This window comes from Pelodiscus sinensis, chromosome 6 (genome assembly GCF_052426305.1).
Source record: "Pelodiscus sinensis isolate ZL-2025 chromosome 6, ASM5242630v1, whole genome shotgun sequence".
NCBI lineage: Eukaryota > Metazoa > Chordata > Testudines > Trionychidae > Pelodiscus > Pelodiscus sinensis.
In genome coordinates this window covers 9,840,774-9,861,261 of record NC_143057.1, presented here as the reverse complement: position 1 = coordinate 9,861,261, position 20,488 = coordinate 9,840,774, and the positions used below count along the sequence as shown (strand labels likewise).

The 20,488-nt window shown below is 45.7% G+C and overlaps 1 protein-coding gene across 2 annotated transcripts in view; it reads left to right on the top strand.

Moving 5' to 3' along the window:
* SNX30 (sorting nexin family member 30) overlaps positions 1 to 20,488 on the top strand; it is a 68,025-nt gene that overhangs the window by 21,326 nt on the left and 26,211 nt on the right. For both annotated transcript variants that reach the window (XM_075931407.2, XM_075931406.2), the window contains exons 2-4: positions 5,410 to 5,598; positions 14,178 to 14,288; positions 19,667 to 19,825. In XM_075931407.2, coding sequence (XP_075787522.1) covers positions 5,410 to 5,598; positions 14,178 to 14,288; positions 19,667 to 19,825 — 459 coding nt within the window. The remainder of the gene's footprint in view (positions 1 to 5,409; positions 5,599 to 14,177; positions 14,289 to 19,666; positions 19,826 to 20,488) is intronic.

The window sequence follows — 20,488 nt, the reverse complement described above, 5'->3', positions numbered from 1 at the left end:
CTTGGCTCTGGCTGCGTGGCCCTAGGAATTGGCTGTGGCACAGCCAGGCCCCGCTGGTTCCAGTCCTGCCGTGGCTCCAACCCCCTCGCCGGTGAGAGACCGCTCCCGGCCGACCACCCAGCTCGCTGCACCCGCCCTGCGGCCCTTTGTCTCCGCGCTGCCCATTCCCCATGCTGCCCCTGTACCCCGGATCCCTGTTCTCCCTCTTCCCTGCGACTCTCTGGTTCTGTGTTGCACTTGCACCCTGCTCCCCTCTGATCCCTGCCCCCCCAGCTCTGTGCTGCCCATTCCCTGCACTGCCCTAGACCCTGATCCCTCTGACCCTCCTATTTTCCGCGTCCCATTCCCCGTGCCTCCACCGCACCCTGCACCCCTCTGGCTCTGTGCTGTCCCTGCACCCTGTTTCCCCTGTGGGTCGGGAGTGAGGGGGTGCTTGTCCATAGGGAGGGGCTGGACCGGGCAGGGAGAAGGCTGGGAAGGGGGGGGGGGTAAGGCAGGGAAAGGGAGGGGCTGGACAGGGCAGGGAGAAAGCTAGGAAAGGCAAGGAAAGGGGGAGTTCACTTTGAAGCGCCTTTGCCTTTCTTGTATTGTGTCCAGTTCTGGGCACCACATTTCAAGAAAGATGTGGAGAAATTGGAGATGGTCCAGAGAAGAGCAACAAGAATGATTAAAGGTCTAGAGAACATGACCTATGAAGGAAGGCTGAAAGAATTGGGCTTGTTTAGTTTGGAAAGGAGACGACCAAGAGGGGACATGATAGCAGTTTTCAGGTATCTAAAAGGGTGTCACAAGGAGGAGGGAGAAATATTGTTCTCCTTGGCCTCTGAGGATAGAACAAGAAGCAATGGGCTTAAACTGCAGCAGAAGAGGTTTAGGTTGGATGTTAGGAAAAAATTCCTCACTGTCAGGGTGGTTAAGCACTGGAATAAGTTGCCTAGGGAAGTTGTGGAATCTCCAGCTCTAGAGATTTAAGAGCAGGTAAGATAGACATCTGAGAGGGATGGTACTGGGTCCTGCTGTGAGGGCAGAGGACTGGACTCGATGACCTCACGAGGTCTTTTCCCGTTGTAGTGTTCTAGGATTAGTCAAGAGTGTAAAAGCTAGTGTGAACAGTTTAGTCCTATGCGTTTGGATTTTAATGAGTGACTCTGGTGCATTGAATTAAGGAAACATGTTCTTGTTCTTCTCGCCCTATCCTTATTCTGAACTTCTGGTCAGTGTTTGCAGTCCCTGGCAGGGCAGCACGCTGGAATGTGTGGTATTTCTCATATGTAAAATGAGTCTTTCCCATTTCTTGTTCCCCTCAATTGTGCCTGCTCCCATCCTCAATGTTCCCTTGCAGAGAGAGCACACCATTGTATTTATAAATATGCGACTGCAGAGAACCATGTATTTATAACGGATACCTATGTAGGAAGACCCTACATGTCCTAGACCGGCTGCTGGGAGATGACCATTGCCACCAGCTATCTGACTAGCTCAAAGCTCTTGCTTAGTAACCTGGGCTCCTTCTCTGTGCTCTTTTTTCTGACTCAAGAGTAGAGAAAGGGTCCCCCATACTCAGCCCTGAGGTTATGTGGTTTTACTGTATCTTCCTGGTGGAGAGTGGGGGAGGAAAGTAATAAAATTGAAGAGTCATTCCATGAGTCATCCACTTAGTTAAAAGTCAAAGGGTTAAATCCTGATCTCCTCTCCCTTCTCCCCCCATCTCCCAAATTCAGTGGCCAAACTTCCATTCACTTCAGTATGGGGCAGGATTTCACCCCCAAGGCATGTAAGGATGTGTCTGCCCAACAGGACTTAACTTGAAATAAGCTACGCAAATTGAGCTACGTCCAGTGCATAGCTTAATTTGAAATGGCTTAATTCAAAGTAAATCTACACTGCACTTACTTTGAAATAGAGCACACTTCCTCCAGCTTCCCTTACTCCTTGTACGATGAGGGTTACAGGAGTTGGAGTAAGAAATCTTTCCGCTTGATAGTATTTCAAAATTATGTTGAAATAAACTGCCTGCTGTGTAGATGTGGACTAAGTTACTTAGAAATAATGTTGCTGTGTAGATGTACCCCAAGTGTGTTGACTTTTCATCCTAGAAGAGGATGGAGTAGTAGGGATGTGAATGGTTAACGAGCAGGGTCTGGAGCGGCTCTCCACTCAGTGCAGGCCTGGCCCTGCTGAAGCAGTTTCTGCTATGAGTTGGGGCACTCCAGTGTGGCCCCTGCCTGTGGCGAACCTGGCCCAGAGTGCTGTGGGCAGGGCGTTCCAGCCCACCCCCACTTTAAGCAGTTAAACAATACTTTGAACGTGTTAACTGATCAAATTAGGCTTTACATCCCTACTGAGTAGTGGAAGTTAGTCATTAAGGATGTGAAGTATCGGGTAATTGACTAATTGAATAGTCGATAGGGCACCTCTGTCTTAGAAGTGTAGCAACAGCCCTGGGGCTGTTGGTGCATTTCAAAGGTGAAAGCGCTGAAGCCAGGGGTTAGCTGGGGATTCCCCCCCCCCCCATGCCAGGCTCCGTGTGGTGCTGCTGCTTTGAAGTACCCCCATTTTGTCATCCTCCCCCCCCACCCCCACCCCCCAGCTGCCACTAACTGATAGAGGCAGCGGAGGTGGAGGGGAGTGCGACTAGTTGACTATCCAGTCAACTATCTGATAAGCATTTGCTCATCGGATAGTCGACTAGTCCTTCACATCCCTATTAGTCCTCATGTAATAGTCAAACCAGTGACATCCTTGACTGAGAACTTACTATAATAGCTGGCTGACTCTGTCCAAACAACCTATTATAACTCTTGCTTTGCAATGGATCCTAGTTATTTAATATAGTATGTGCGCAAAAGCGAGAGGTAACAATTCTGTCATATCTTGAGGGAAGGTGTTTTGAACAGTGGTGGTGGGAATTAGGGAGCAGAGAAGGATGCGTTTCTGCCCTGAATAGCAAAATGGGGCGTGGCCCCTAAAGCTGGAAAACTTCCTTGTCCTTTTAGTTGCTTTCCTGTCTCTCTTAATACTTTCATTTAAGCTAAATTGATAGCTGAAGAGAACCTATCCATGTTTGTCACTTTCAATATAGTAGGTTTAAAGTACATGAGTAATGTAGGTCAATAATATTAAGCTCTCATCTCATCTTAATCCATTTTATAATATGACCGTCAAATTTTGATAAGTGACTAATGATTCATGAGTGTTTTGTTTAAGATATCTGAAAGGGGCCTAATTGTTTTTCTTCAGAGGCAGCAGTTTTCTGAAAATCACGCCCTTTTAGACTATCTCTGGTTTGGAGCCCAAAACTACTAGACACTTCTAAAAATCTTGACCTGGGGTTTAACTGAAACATTTGGGGGGTGGGGGAGCAATCTCTTGGTGAGTCTTAATTCCTGTTTTTAATGGTGCAACATCTCTGATCTTGTTTCTGTGTCTCCCCTTTTGGGTTTGATTTTTCCAAAATGGAAGGGAATATTCTTTGTATCTCTAGATGAGTTTATGGTTTAGGAGCTTTACTGAAAGCTATTTCAATCCATCATCCTTCAGATATAGTGCCTCAAATTGCAAATGATTTCCCCCTCCCCCCAAGCAAAAGTTCAGACTCCAGTGGTGCAGATACCAACTAAGTGCAAAATGGTCTATTCTGTTGCAGTGAAAGAGAATAATTCCACAAAGCATTACATTGAGTGGAGGGGTAAACCTCTGCCTTTCATTGGCATACACAGGATTCACATGCTAACAATAAAACATTTCCTTCTGCAGAGGAAAAGCCTGAGACCTTGTAGAGTTTTATATATTGGTGACAAACGTTCCCGTGGACTGAGTGCTCTGCACTTATGTCTTTAATTGTTCTGCTCTCTTGAAAATCTTAACGAATTGGTTTGAGGCAATAGAAACTTATCTGATGGCAACAGAGCAAGGTCTGTCGTATGTGGGTTTGTGTAGTCTCTGGGAAGTAGTAACTGTTGTTAGCTGCATAGAAATGTAACCAGGCCATCAAAAAATAGACCTATCCAGAATACCGTATTGGTCTCTAGGAATTTCAGGGCAGGAATGTTGCCTGCAGCCGAGTAGCTCCTTGCTGTCCTCGTATTTCTTCTAAATCAGGTAGCCCCCACCACCTGCGGCAGGCTTGCCTCTGCATCTGCAACCGCTTTCAACTTCCGCTGGCACGATGGTAACTTCTGGGGGAGGGCAGATACGTGGAGCTCCAAAACTTCTGCATCCTGACCCTTCTTTTTTAAGGAAAAAAGACCTCAGTGGCTCAGTTCCCTGTTAACCAGGAATAGAGCAGCTGTTCTGATTGATGGCAGCTGCCCAGCTATAGGACAGGGGTGGGCAATAATTTTCAGAGGGAGGCCAGTTGATGAATTTTACTGTGCAGTCACGGGCTGGCCCCACCCCTGGAAAGGGCAGAGTCTGGAGTGGAAGAGGCAGGGCTGGGGACTAGCCTCCCCCATCCCCTCCCGAGTTGTCTGGGACTGGAGGCTTTGAATTAAACACAGCAAAGGGCTCGCAACACCCAGCCCGCCACTACTGTGTGGCCTGGCAGCTGCCTGGGGTTACTGCAGCTATTTGAAAGGTTCGCAGCTCCACCCCCTGCCAGGTAGCACCCCAGCGGTGAGCCTTTTAAATAGGGTCCTGCCCCCTGAACCACCACTTGGAAATTCAGTGGCAGCAGGATTTAAATAGAAAGGGGGCAGATGCAGTCCGCGGGCTGGATCAAACTGTTAGGTGGGTCTGATCTGGCACCCGGACCGCATCTTGCCCAGCCTTGCTGTCGGGGATGCTGATCTGTCTGATGCTGTGGGGTGGCTTTTTGTTGGAGGCTTTGGAACTGTTTTATGAGCTGGCCCGTGATTTAAATGCCGGTCTTGAGAGTTAAAAGGTGACTAGTGCATAGCACCCCATTCCCCCCCTTGAGTCTGATTAATGAACACCTTGTCCTATTGGGCCACTGCAAAATGTTCATGGCCTAATCGTCACCTCCTTCTGAGGCCTAAGGTCAAATGCCAAGTGCAAGAAATGGACACCCTGTTCTGACCTGTGAGTGCGGCTGTTGCAATTTAAGCAAGTCACCTTTTACCCCCAACACCTGGGAAGAGGAGACATGGACGGGGGAGGAATTGGTCCCTTCACTCAGTGTGCTTGCCAAGGAGAAATAGGGTGAAAATGAACTCAGTTTTGTTTGGCCGAAATGGGTTTAGGGTGTGTAAGGTCTGCTGGAAGTGGTGTGGTTTAAGAAGGAGCTTTAAGAAAGAAAAGGGAGTATACATAGTAGACCAGATTAGGAAGGGGGTTCCAGAGAAGGGCATAAAAGAAGCTGTATCAGTCACGCGGCTTGACTGTTTCCCAGCTAAAACTTTGCTGTACTGCAACTATTTCTGCCTAAAGTGGTGTTTTGTCTTCCTCCAGGATCTCAGTCTGCCCAACGGCACTCCTGTAGATACTTCTAGCCCAGCCTCCTCCTCCTCACTGCTCAACCGACTGCAGCTGGATGATGACTTGGATGGGGAAACCAGAGACCTCTTTGTCACTGTCGACGATCCCAAAAAGCATGTCTGCACAATGGAGACCTACATCACATATAGGGTTACAACAAAGGTAACCGCAAATGCTTTCCTTTTTTCAGAGTCTTTTATTTTGGGTTTTTATGCTTGTTTTTGGATGTGGGAGGTGATCTCTTAAAACGCCAGTGTAGACATAGCAGCTTAGTGTCTTTTTTTGTTTTTTTTGTTTTGTTTGTCTTGTTTTGGTCCGTTAATATACCAAGGATGTGGTTGCTTTCAGCAGACTCCCTGAAGTATTTGTAAACTTTGTGAAACTCTTAACATCAGCCTAGATTTTACCTCTAGTGGTTTTTTAAAAAATTGGTTAACATACTTGGTATTGTTTCAAGAAGATCCGTGGAAGCCATTGGTTAACTCTACTTTAATGATTTAAGAGGATCGGGTTAACCGTTAACGCTTGCATAACCTGATTGAGGTACATAGAACCATGTTTCCAGTACAGCTGAATTTTCCCCTCTGTAGGAGAGGAGAAATTCCCTCACTGCTGCCTTCATAATCTCTCACTTTCAGCACTATGCCTCGTGCTATTTTGCTTATGCATTGGCTGACAATTAGAAGACATCTCTCCAAGTGCTTTCTCCTCTGAATCCCTTCTTAAAATTCATGCCTTCCAGGTAGGGATGTAAGTGAGTAGTCGACTAGTGACTTGACTAGTCACTTTTGCACACCCCCCCCCCCCCCGCTTGCTGCCTCTCTCAAAGGAAACGTCTCCATGGGGTGGAGGCAGGGGCGTAGCAGGGAACTGGTGGCACTTCTGCCTATGAAGTGTTGCAAGAGCAGAGCTCCTACTATGTTTCAAAAGCAGATGCGCTGCAGGGAGCACGGGGCCATTGAGGGACTGCTTTGAAACATAGTAAGAGCCAGTGGAGCTCTTCTTACATTTCAAAGGCAGAGGCGTCCTTATCGACTAATTGAATAGTTGATGCAAATTCCATTGACTATGCAATTAGTTGATTAGTCTAAATTTAACATCCCTATTTCCATCTAGCGCTCTTCCTTTCTGCAGTCTCCTCTGTTGTCCTTAGTATTAACTTTGTCTTCATCTCGAATTGTCACCTTTACCCTCTCAGAACATCATGAGACTGTCTGAGGTAAAAGGCTGGTATTACGTGAGCTACACAGGACGCGTGTGGCCCCGGACTGCTCCTGACTGGTACCAAAAAATGAGTCCAGGACCCCTGACTGAAAAGAGAAAGACACTCTCCACATTCCCCTCACACATCAGAGCCTAGGGGGACCCAAGCTAGTAGATTTTGTGTGCTCCAGCCATGTGGGGCATTACAGGAGGGGCTGGAGCATCCAAGTGGTCTTGCCAAAGCTGGGGGGAGTCTCAAGCATTGAGGGCCGGATCCAGGCAAGCAGGGGGCTGCATCCGGCTCCGGGGCCTTAGGTTCCCCACCCCTGCTTTAGAGCCACTTATCTCTCTTTTGATATTGCTGTCTGTCCATCCACGTAAGACACAGCATACTTCTTATCACCATACTTCTTAGGTTTGTGCTGTTTCTTCCTCTTTCTCGTCTCTTGCGCCTCACATTTCTTACACAAACCTGAGACTCCCTCACTGTGGGCTGCCAAGGGAAACCTGCAACTTGAAAAGGAAAGTTGTGCCCATTCTGACTCCAAGAATTCATTTGGCCTCTTGAAATTAGTGAAGCGCTGAATACGTAGCTGGACATCACAACCTGGGAATGGCACTTTCTGTCCAATTGTGAGGCAGACAGCTGCAGGTGGGACAGCAACTGGTATCTCCCAAGTTGTGCTTCTCCCAAGTTGTAACTCCCAAGAGTCAGTCAATCTCTCTCCCCCACCTTGCGGGTAGGTGTGGCGTGGAGATACCTAAACCAATACAGAACTATGACTCAAACAAAGAGGGCTACGTCTGCCCTGTCCCTCTCCTGAGAGAGAGATGGCCAAGTGATGTAAAAAAGTTTTTGTATCTCTCTTCCTCCACTTTCCTCCCTTTGGATCGTCTTTCTTTTGGGGAACTAAATTTTTCAGCAGCTGGTTTGGCACTGCCTTTGGTACATCAGTGATAGCACCAAGAGGAAGTCATGTGCTACTGGAAGTCACTAGGCTGTATGTATAGAAGGGAAAAGTGTTGGCCACCATTGGAGCCATATCTTTCTTGCACAGAGACAACCTCAAAACCACAAAGCTAATTCCAACTCTAGATAGTATACAAGACTCTTCCACTTACCAGTCACAAATATGGCCACAGGACTGCCACAGAGTACCCTGGACCCTTGGTCTGTCTGCCAGTGATCCAAGACAACTGAGGATTTAAGTGATCCACTCCTCCTGTTAGAGGGGATACATTTTTGGAATTAGTCTGTTTCCAGCTGACAAGTCTCATGATTGTTTCCTACATAATATTCTGATCGTGTGGTAAAGCTGCATGTATGTATGGGCAGAGCAAGACTTATAAGGGATAAACCAGTCCGTTGAGAAACATTTTTCTGGGCCCATAAAATGGCCAGCTTGTTGCTGTTGACCATACTTTGAAGGCACTCGGATACTGCTACGATGGACAACTGTATAAAACTTGTAGAGCAACAGACCAACCCTCAGAAGGATTTCTTATAGGAATGTGAAACTTGGTTTACCTTGCTAATGGGAATGCTACGTACTGCAAAACGACGGGTGTATGCTCTCAGTACTTCATAGGCACTCCAAGCGTTACAGATCTAATAGAAAGTACAGGTTGGACCTCTGATCTCGCTCCCCTGGGGTACAGAGCCCCCAGAAGGGTTCGAGGCCGGAGGTCAAATCAGTGAGGCAGGAAAGAAACCTAAAAGAGAAAACTTTATGATGCATGCATGCAGGCTGTCACTTCCAAGAGTGAAGCAGCAGCCCTGACAGACAGATTCAGGTATCCTTTATACAGAATGCTTAGACAGCTCAGTTGTGGATTGTTCTTCTTTAACATATCAAAGTCTCAGCAGAAGTACTTTGAGACTTCTGTTCACCCCAGGAGTGCTAGAAGTAAGTTTTTACAGTACACAAAGCCACATGAGAACTTGAGTGGAGGAGTCTACAAGGCAAACTGTGACAAAGATAAGGGTTTACATGACAAATTGTGACAGACTAGGAGTATCCATGAATTTGAGAGAGTCATTTGTAAGGGTCTTTGATTAGAGCTAATTTGATTTCTCTCTGTTACAGGGAGAGAGGCCTGGAAAACTTTTTAACCCTTACAGCAGTTTTCTTTTAGAAAGTTATGATTTCTGCACAGTCTCCCCCCTTTAGACACAATTGGAGTTATTTGATTTTTCTCCCACACCTCCTTGCTTTGGCACCCTCAGGACCTGACCAGCCCGGATGGAGTTTACATAAGAATGGCCATACTGGATCAGACCAAAGGTCCATCTGGCCCAATATCCTGTCTTTCGACAGTGGCCAATGCCAGGTGCCCCAGAGGAGTGAACAGAGCAGGGAATCGTCAAGTGATCCATCCCCTGTCACCCATTCCCAGCCTCTGATAAATGAGACTGGGGGCACTGTTCCTATCCATCCTGGTTAATAGCAATTGAAGCTAATGGTGCTGGACCAACTAGGTCCAACCTGTACTTTCAATTAATCTGTAAAGTTTTGAGAGCTTCTGAAGCTTGCCAGGCCAGGGAAGGTCAGCCCTTCTGACAGACTCTGGGCTCTTTTGGGGTCTCTTAGCAGCTCGCCAGACTCTTGGGACTCCGTGGCCAGCCCACAGAGGTTCAACCTGTACAAGGGTATTTACCCGTATTTTACTGATCACGGAGACAAAGGAAGTGCAGTGTGTGAGAACTCCAAAGTCTGGTAGGAAGCTTGTGGGAATAGAACCCAGATTGGGTTGTCAGTCGTGTGTTTTATTCCCCATGGCCTTGTCCGCAGTCACCACCCTCGGCTCTCCAGTTAGTACACACTTCCCTTATGTAGGGTACGCCTCACAAAGGACTCCTAAAACCATTTGTACATGCTCGATTAAAGGACCACTCCTCAGCTTGTGCACTGCTTGGTGTTTTGTGGAGAACTTGAAAAGACACACAAGCTTGAGCCAATAAAATTTTTTGCTTGGCCTTTATCCTTTAAGGCCTTGTCTACTGGGAGGGCTAATTGGAAAACTACTGAAACCTGAGGAGAATGGAAACTGGGAGTTGAACTGAGATGGGTGGATAACTTAGATTGGTCAAAACTTTCTACTGAAACTTACGTTCATTTCCAATGCCTAATGTTTTGTGGAGACCGAGTGCTTCTGTTAAGAGCCAGTGAGCTCATGCCTTCAGTTAGGGTAGAAGGTTATAATGCTTGTTTTTAGGGGCTGGAGAAAGTCGCAGACCTCCAGCAAATCCAGGCTTCACCTTCTTTCTGAGGCTTTAAAAAAAAAACCAAATGAAGCAGTGTACCTGTCCCCTTTTTTCTAGGTGATCAGCAGCCTTTCAGGTGTTTAAGCACTATAAAGGAATGATGACTTACCAATTTAAACACTCTTTTTGTGGGCCACCTTTCTGATAAGTGTCCAAGAACAGCCAGCACTGCTCGTACTGCAAAAACGTGTTGGACAGTAAAAATGCTCCTAATCAATGAGTTAAAAAACACAACCAGAAAATTAGTCCCTTTTTATAGGAATTTCACTGCAGCAGTGAAGCTGTTACCCTGCGAGCTAGAGAGCTTGGTAGATAGAGTTCTGCTAAACAAATCAAGCTGGCTCACATGCGAGTGTTACTGGAGAGGAATGTTTGCCTTTACTGATTTATCTTTTTAATAATGTACTGTGGCATAGAAAGATGAATCTGCGTGTTTTACTGCTTCATTCTGGAATTTACAGTACATTCCTCTCCTCTTGCCCAGTGGATATACTGAGGCTACATCTGCCTAAGACTGGCACCAACATGAATAAGAATCTACCAAGGGTTAAAACATTTTCAGGGGTCCACTAGATAGATGCATAGTTGACACTTATTTACTGTGCTCTGAACAGGAAAATGAACACAGTGATAGAGTGATTTATTAAAGATCAGATTGCTACCACTAAAATGGGTATTGTAACCTTCTTATCTCCTGACTGTCTCTTTACGGTACTCTTGCACATCACTGTCTTTCTGCCGTATCTGCATATTTGAACTCGCTTCCTTAAGACGCAACTCAAATTCTTCCTTTGTTGATGTTTGTGCTTGCTTATCTATTCCTTTACCTCCATAATCTGCCCTAGTCTGGAATTTGCCAGGGTGACTGACTGGGTGTGTCTTGTTCAAATGTAACTTCAGAGGGCAGCAGAACTATGCAAGATAAACCCTCCAATTGTGAAAGCATGCTGGGGAAGAGTCCAGTTTTACTTGGTTTCTGGGGGCAGGTGGAGGGACAGGAAGCCCCTTCCTAGACTTCTAGAGAGGGTGTCATGGGTATCAGATCTGGCTTTTGATTGAACCCCTCAAGATTGAGCTCTGTTATTTTTTTCTTCCCTCTCCTGACCACCTACGTTTGTTGCACTGAGAGATCCCACTCCCACGGAGGTAGAGCGGGAAATGTGGGCACCTCTGGATGTGCCGGTCAAGTGTCCACCAGAACTGGATGCTGTATTCCAGCATCAGTCTTGTCAACTCCACATGCGGATGTTTAAAAGAAAATTTAACATCAAGGGGGGGTTATGCCTAAAGGGGATCCGGCCCCTCTGTAGAACAAAATAAAACTTTCGAAGTCCTCGTGGCCTGCCTGAAGTAAGATTCCCTTTGGAGGGAGTTTTCATCCTGCATCCTGATCAGTGGTAAAGAGGCACTGAAGGAAGGAAAAAGGTGGCCTGTCAGAAGCAGTAGGAAACATTTAGTTACAGGAATTGGTTGCTTGTGTGTCTGATATTTAAGGGTTTACTTTTCTAGGCAACTCTCATTTATCCATAACACTATATGCCTTGACATAGACTGAGTATAGGTGCCATAACAGCCCCCCCCCCCCCATCAAATAAAATCTCTTTGAGCACATGGGAAGGATACCAAACATCACACAGTGCCTTATTTAATTTGGTGGTTGGGGCGTGCCTGCTTTCAGGAGAGCTGCATTCACGGTGCTTCATGCAGGGCTCAGAATCCTGGCAAGCTGAGGAGAACTTGGTTTCTAGTTACAATGCTGTACTACACTGCCTATTTCTGAACCTCCTGGAGAGCTGAAGAGCACGTGCTGTTAGTCTGTGTGAAAGATCTAAGTTTTCTGTATAGTTCCAATACAGGCTAACTATCTGAATCATGTGACAGTTTCACTCACGCAGTTATATTTTGGATGGGAAGGTGGGAGGAGTAGTGACTGTGACGTGTGTCATCTTCAGCTTGCTTTGTGCCCTCTGCTAATTAGTTTAGTTTGTATTAGGGATGGAAGGGACGACTTGACTCTCCAATAAGCCTAGGCTTGACTAATCACTCTTCCCCACCCCTGCCCTTGCTGCCTCTGATACAGAGGCAGCAAGGTGGGGAGCAGGAGTCAGTTTTCTCTCCACCCCCCCTCTTCCCCACACCATCTTCACCGGGCGGGGGGGGGGGAGAGGAGGGCAGGGGAAGCAGTGACGTAGCGGGGAAAATGGCGTGAGCCAAGACTGAGCAGTCCCGGCTTACGGCGGGTCCTGGATGCTGCGCCTCTGCTTGACTCCCGGGTGGGGAGGAGAGTGCACAGGGCTCTGTGCACTGCCCCTGCCCTGAGCACTAGCTCCACACTCCCATTGGCTGGGAACCTGCTGCAGGCTGCTTCTGGGGTGCAGTACGGTCTGTGGTGTCAGGAGAGGCAGGAAGCTGCCTTAACAACCCTCCTGCACTGCTAACTGGGAGCTGCTGAAGGAAAGTCTTACCTGCCCCCTCCCCCCACCCCAACCTGCTTCCCTCGCCCAAAGCTCATTCTCAGCCCCACCCTAGAGCCCACACTCTAGTCAAATTATGTTGGGTTGCAGCATCAACAATTTTCTTCAACTGGGCCATGAGAAAAAGTTTGAAAACCCACTGCCTTAAGCCGAGCTTGCTGCTGTCTTCACAGAGGGAGGCTGATGGGGGCATATGCTCCCATTGGCTTCCCTTTACTCTTGGCGACTGCGAGGAATACTGGTGCTGGCCAGAGCTACCCTCACGGTTCGATTTAGCGGATCTTAGCGAGTCTAGTGAAATGGAACGCCAGACGAGCAATCGCCAACGTGTTTAGACGTGGCCTCACTCTCTTGATGGTGTCAAATCAAGAGCAGATGGTTGGACCCTAGTTATGGGATAAAATACAGGTTTAGCTGGGTAAAATTCTATGGCCTGTATGATACAGAAGGTCAGGCGAGATGATCTTTTTTTTTTTTCTGGCCTTAAAGAAATCTGTTTTGCTGCAGTGCGCTCAGACGTAGCCCAGGACTTTCTCCAGCTGACTTTCGTCAAACAGAACTTACTGACACTATGTAAATGTCTATCTTAGCGGTACTTTCAACACTCTTCTCTCCGAACAGATTCCGTCTGCAGGCTCTTGAATGGGGATTTCTATATTCTGTCCCATGTGATAGCTAAATAATAGGCTATGGTGTATAGGGATAGCCGAGAAATGTGTGTATTGGAAGATCAGTGAAGTCATGAAGCCCTCTGCCATATGACCCAAAGGAACCACAAGATGGTTGAGCTCCTAATGCATGTGTACCAACGCCATGCACTGATCAGAACCTGGGAGCAGGGACTTGTGGATAGTCATGTAGGTGCTATGCAAGCACCTGGCTGGTTTACTTGGCTGCAGCCTATTCAAGGAGCGTACTGTGTGCATTGTCTGTAGTTTTTCTCAGCGAAATTAAACTGGGGTGGGGAGGCAGTTTGCAGCTAAAACTTTCTGGATTAAGGCATTTTGCTGGTTCAGGATATCTCTTGCTCTTACTGTCAATACACCGATTGGTGGCTATCTGGTAATTGATTCTCCAAAATACTACAGAATTATGGCCGGAGTCAGAATTCTCTCTGGTGCTCACTTCATCTTGGAGAAATGCCTGCCGAAGGACTGTTAAATTGAACGATGGTTTTAAGTTAGCTAATTTCTCAGCCTTGTTTAGAAAAGAGACCGTATGAAGCTGAGGCTTTGGCAGAGCCCAGCAATGACACACACACGTTCTCACCCACGATTAATCTGTCTCTTGAGTAAACAAGTTATGAGTAATCTTGTGTCTTTTTTAATCCTCCATTGCTCTGTCTTCTGGAACAAGAGCCGAGTTCATGTAATACCTCCTAAAATGTGTTCAGTGACTTTTTTTTAAAAAAAATACTGACTTCACCCTGTACATTTCGTCCCCTGAGGAAATGTTCTGCTCAGCCAACTCAAAGTAGATCTTAAATAAAACACTCTATCGAAATATTAAATGTAGTGTTTGCAAACGTTTTATCCGTGGTTCTTCTACTGCCTGAAGCTGAAAAATAATACATCATTTTTTTTCTCCCATACTGGCATTCTGAGAACTCAATTTGAGACTTGAATTCTGATTGTCAGACTATTGTCAGATTATTTCTTCCTGATTTAAGGTAAGTATGTTACTTTGGCTATGTGCTCTAAAATGAAAAGGAAAGCTTTGTTTCATGTATTTTTTTAAAAAACATTTTCATTCACTTTCTAGGGTAAACTCAGTTTTGTTTTGTGTTTTACTATTTCCAGACCACCCGAGCAGAGTTTGACTTGCCAGAATATTCCGTACGCCGACGGTACCAGGACTTTGACTGGTTGAGGAATAAGCTAGAGGAATCTCAGCCAACACATCTCATTCCCGTATGTAGCAAACAGTGGTCAGCTTTTGCTGAACACTTTTGTGTATTGCGAGTGTCTGCTTTAAGGAAAAAAAAAGTGAATCTTCTTGTTGTTCAGCAGTTATGGATTTAAAGTGTGTAAAATGCAAAGCTTCATTGTATTCTTCTCTTCTACGGTGGAAGAGTCTGACTTGAGAAAGCAAAGCAGCACAAAAGGGGCCTACCCTGATCTGTCCCAGCCGGCTTTGACAGTGGAATTTAAATATTGCCTTGTGAAGTCTGTTAAATGCTTGGCCAGATGATGCAGCTGAAGCCTCTAAAAACTCACCCTCGTTTAACTCTGGTTGAAAAGATACCAGTGGAGGTGGCACCTCTACGGCTTCCCATGTAACATGACAAATGCTTGGCCATTCTGTTAGTTCGATACGCTGTTCTGTTTGTCCAACTGTTGGTTTCCGACAGCACGGCCCGTTGCCGATGCAGTCTCTCTAGTCACCCTTCCCTATGATGCACTTAATTCGAGTATCTAGTATTTAAACTAACACTCTATGGTTTGCATGTGTAAGGGGTTGTACAGAAAACTCCCTACTTGCCCAGTTCAGGCTGTTCCTGCTCTTTGGAGGACCCCCCTTCTAGGGAAAGGAACTGATGGTTCCAAATCCTTAGAGGAAACCTGTGGCCTCATCAGTTACGCGTGTATTTGCTGCTTGGGCGAACAGCTGGGCCTTTGTCCACTGACAACTTGGCTAAATAACGCCCTAAATAATTACTCCCTTCTCTCTTTGAACCTGACAACCTTGTTACTCTGTGTGTGGTCTGAAAGCATCGGTGTCTGTCTTCCTCTTACACAGTAGCTGCTTTTCACCCTGGGCCTCTGAAGATTGTAAGTAAGGTCGCATGAACTTCTGACTCGCTACAGGATAGACTGATATAAAACTCCAGTCTTAGTGTGCATAAGGTTCAGTTAGCAATGTGTGCTCCTGTGTGCTTTGTTACTCATAGACTTTAAAGGGAAATCATCCTGGAGCTAGGCTGTTTTAAGATACAAAGGCTGACACCGTATACCTGGGAACTCTTCCTTGTGAAGAGGTTTTCCTTCTGGTTACTGCTGTTTAAGACAGGAAATAATCGTCAGCTCCCTTCTCGTTATCTAAAGGCTCTGAGAAACACTTTTTAAATCCATTGTGTGAAACTATCTGGGCAGTGAATTAAAATACAAACCGTTTTCTCTCTTCAAAAGCATTATCCAGCTCTTTCGCATCTTTTGTTTTTAATTTAAAGTGCTAGCGTAATGCTGCGAAAAGCTAATGCTGTTGCATTGGATTTGGGACTAGTGCAAACAGCAGTGGCAAACTGGTAGCCATTGCCTACTCTTCGAATTCCTCGAACCCTCTAAGATTTCTTCTGTGCTAGTGTAGTGTGATAGGTTACGATCCGGTATTAAGCAGGTTGCAGATCACCCTCTGGCTCTCCTTAATCAGTAAATCTTAACTTGCTTTAACCCCTAACTCCCTTACAAACTGTCACTCTTTCCGGACACACGGTCTATCTGCATCCTCTGGTACGGAACCGCCTTGGCTTGAACATTCAGAGCAGGAAGAGATAAGGTGATTGGGGGGTGGGGGGAGTCTTATGTTGAGCCATCAAGAAACATGAGGCTTGCCTGAAAAGCATTAATGGGGGTTCTAAATCTATTTGATTTCACGTTCACACGTGCTTTTCTCAGGATGTGAAGCCATAATAAACTTTCACTGACAGTCCCAACTGCACTGTTTCTAAGTGCCAGCTGTGAAGAGGGAAACATTTGTTCCTGTCCCCCTGCAGAAAAACAGACATTGAACCAGTGGGGCTTAGTTACAAGGGCTCAGCACCAAGGAAACCAGCCCCCAAAGGGATCAAAGCTCCCAAGAAATCAGTCTTTGAGTAAAAGTTTTGCACAGAGAAAGCTCGCAAGGTCAGACCTCTTATCAGTTGAGAGATGCACAATGGTTGTTAAGGGGTACAACAGGACCACATTGAAATTGGAGTGGAAGGAAGTGCTGGGTTGGGTTTGTGTTTATCCCACTATTGAGGAATTTTTTTCTTCTCCTGCGGTAGGGCTGAGCTTATAGCTGGGTGATGATGTACTAGGGTTCTTTCTTTGCACAGCTTTCTGTGATGGAATTGGAGGCTTCCCAGATCATGTGGCAGATTGTTATGAGTATTCCATCATATGTCAAGAGAAGACCCCTGAAAGCAAACAAGGGCGTGTGGTACAGGATAGTTGGCATGGAGGAGTAGGGAGGGCAAGAAATTAGAAAGGACACGTGGACATATGGGTAGCTTGTTCCATTGATGCACGAACAAACCAAGTTTCAATACAATCTTTGGCCCAAACTGGGGTAATCCTTGTAAATGAGTGTCTAGTTATCTTAGCTGTAATAGTGCGCACAGCCTTTGCTTTAACTCTTCACATTTTTAGCGTAGTGGATTCCCTCTCTAACCCCCCCCCCCTTCCCGGTCCTCCAATCATTCCCATCATTCCCAACTGAAGAAAGGCTCTGCAAACCTACCTGGCCAAATTCTGCTCTTAGACCTGTGCAAATCCATTGAAGTAATTGTTTGTCAAGATGTAACTGAAAGCAGAATTAGCTTACTGTGCAATGCCACTGTCATTCTGTATTGAACTGAGCTCATTTTAATAGTTGAGGAAATTACCCTTCTCTTTGACAGCTCTGTGTATCTAATCCCTTTAATGTTAAAACGCTTCAGAATTATATGACTGCTTAAAGAAAATTGAGTGAATTTACAGATAGCAGAAAGTAGTTAAATCCACTTCATAGATCTGAATAGTAAGTACTGTAAGCGAGTAAGTGAAACCATAAGATGGTATGCTTTTAATACGATTTCCAAGATCTTTAGACTTGATTCATGTAAAAGCTAAGGCTGCTTATATAACATTCTCCAAATGTACATTTTTTTCCACTTTGACACACTGGGTATTGCCATAGACTAATTGTGATATTTGTAAGACTGTTTTGAAAGTGTTGCTGATTGGCTCTCAGAGTATGTGGCTTGATTTTTGTCACAGACATAGTAGCATAGAAGCATGGGTTCCAACAATTTTATATATTTATATAAATGGCCAATTCATTTGCTTCATGGAAATGTCAGTGAAGTTATTGGGAGCGGTCTGATCAAAATAAATAATTTGTGTGGTGAAACATAACTGATCTCACTGCATTTGAAGAAAAATTGTCTCCATTTTAAGAGAGGGTGTGTGTGTGGTGGTTGACTGATGGTTTCATGTTGTGTTGATAAAATTAATGGGAATTTCTTCTGTCGAAGGGATCAGACTGGTTCAGTGTTTTCCTTCCTCCCCTTTGTAGTGTTGGTGAAATTGTATGAAGTTACAGCGTAGCTGGCACTGTCTCTCTCAGTGCATTTGTGAAGAACCAGGAAGCCCCCCCCCCCCCCCCGTTTAAGTAACTCATGGATCCTAAGGAAAGACAAGATTATTATGATCTAGTTTGATCTGCAAAAAACTTTCTTCTCCTCCAGCAAGCCTGTGCATAAATCTGAGAGATGTAAATTTGTGGAGTTTCTTGTTGAGAGCGAGAGACTTGAAATACACCGTTAAAATCAACTCTCTCTGAATTCACATCCTGCAGAAACACTGAAAGTTTCATAATTGTCCTAATGATCTCTGTGATAGATCAACTACCCTTGGCAAATCCCCTCCTTTTTTGTGTGGTAATGCTTCCTTTGGTCCCATATGGTACTCATTAAGACACTGAAACGAGAGCATTTCAGCGCTAGTAGTGGGCTGGCACTGTTTCCAGCGTGGAAGCCCTTGTACTTCGTTTTTACCACAGGATTACTCTTTTTTCCAACTTCAGATGGCAAGAAAGATTCTCTTCGGCGTGAGACCTTGCATAAGTTGCTGAGTTAATCTTTATTTAATGATGGGTGTATAGGTAATGGTCTCCCCAGTCCGACGTTCTTTCCTATTCTGCAAGAGTGGAAAGCCAACTTGGAACAGAGCACAGGGTGTGGCTTTAAAAACAACCAGAAAACCCTCTTCTCACAGCTTTGGTGCCCATGCTGCTATACGGAGATGCTGCAAATGTCTCACAAGTACAAAATGATCAAATGAACTCCTCCTTGAGTGGCAGGCAGGCTGGCTAACCCTGGGCTGGTATTGCACTTTGGTCGCTGCCTTTATTCACACTAACCTGAATGGGAAGGTGAAAGTATGATTAGAGATGTTAATGCAGCTGTTCTACAGTATCTTGTGATGTTTGCCCTTCTTTCAGCTCTAGAGGGAGATGAATGGAAGCAGAAGGCAGCTAAGTGGGTTACCTGGGATGACCCCGCATCTGTAGTGGCCCATCTGTCTGTGCCGGCTGCAGCTACCAGTCCACAGCTCCCCATAAATATCAAGCTTTGCCTCCTTTAAAGTAAATGTAAGCCCTAGCTAATGAGAAATGGGAACAATGGCCAGTTAATGTTCCAGGATTAGTAGTCGTTCTAGGGCGGCTGATCGATATCAACTGCAGGGGCAATGCGCTCATCTGTTATGCTGACGGAAGAGTTGCACACTGGGACATTGCAAAAGTGTGAGGGGGAGGGAAAAACAGGCCCAGTGGGTGTGTAACTTGCACTTTCTATGGCAATGACCCACCTTATTGGTCTTTTAAGGGGGCCTTGACCTTGCCCATCACTTGAACAGTAGGAAGAAAAGAAGCCTAAAGATTTCACCTTCCACTTCACTAGGAATGGCTGATGGTCGATTTCTGGCATCTTGGAATTGCTTAACTATGTTCAATCACCATTTTTAAAGAATAAAATGATACTTGGAAAGGCCAGCTACCTCCTCCATTTCCTTTAAAGCATTTGAGCTTTCCCAGACTTTCAGGATTTGCATAAAACTGCCTAGCAGTGAGTTGATCCAGGAAAGCCTCTTTATTCAGAAGAGCACTTAAGCCTGGGTGCAAGATCTATTGAGGTGAATGGAATTTAAGTGCATACTTAACGTTAAGCAGGTGCTTGCATTTTTTCCTGAATTGGAACCTAAGTATAAGTAAACAGAGCACAGTAGAGGAAAGTTTTCTTGGTCCACACGTCAACCCAATATGAGCTACGTTTGTAATGGCTGCAAGGGCCATGGGCTAGTTTTCTTTTGGCTACATTGGTGTGACTTTGGAATAACACCAGTGGCTCATAGTTCTGGATTAATTTTGTCTCATAACGAGTAGAATTTGGCCCCCACGGTTGTGTTCTCAAAATACCAGGTGGGTCCTGTTAACTGCATTTGTTTCTTTATGTCAAGACAGAGCTAGCTATCAGAAACAAGGAAATATTAGCAAAAACAACTGGTTTTAATCCCATGGAAAACTATCCCTCTGCTTTTCTTCACAGCCTCTTCCTGAGAAATTTGTGATGAAGGGAGTCGTCGATCGCTTTTCTGAAGAATTTGTAGAGACGAGGAGGAAAGCGTTAGATAAATTCTTGAAAAGAATTGCAGATCATCCAGTACTTTCTTTCAATGAACATTTCAATGTGTTTCTCACCGCCAAGGTAACCATGGGAATTTAAGCATATAGTGTCCAAAGGAGGAGAGAGAAATCTGAGAACATGAGCTATTGAAAATGAATGTGATAAATGAGACTGGGAAAAGATAGATATGAGGCGATGGAGAATGGTGCATGGGCAGCGGGTAACATAGGGAAGGCATTTTCTTCCCAAAACTGCCTACGCTCCCTGGCCACCTGGCGGGTTGGGGCTGTGGCGTGGCAGCCTCGGTCCTCCTGGCTGCCAACGAGGGCTGAGGTTGAGTGGAGCTTGCTTCCATGGGTGGGAGGTCACTGAAGAGGGGGGGCCTCGGGTGGAAAGGGCGGGGCTGGGTTTGCGTTCCCTAGCTGGGCCTTCACCTACTGCCCTGGGAATGGTATATCCTGAAAAGCAGCCAACTGTGCTAGGCCTATGACAAGCCAATGCGCAGCATAGTAGAGAAAACTGCTCAGGACACAAGGGTGGCTATAAACAGCCTTTTTTGCCTTCTCTGTTAGACGCCCAATGTTAGATACTGCTCTTGCTTTGAGGGCCATTATGTCAGTAAGGATCTACCAACATGCGCTCTCCTTATTTATTTCACACCCTGCATTAGTAGGAAGGATTCCTCTTCTACAAGGGCATGGGGCTGAAGCTATGGCTAATTGGAGCCAAAAGCATCCAACTGAG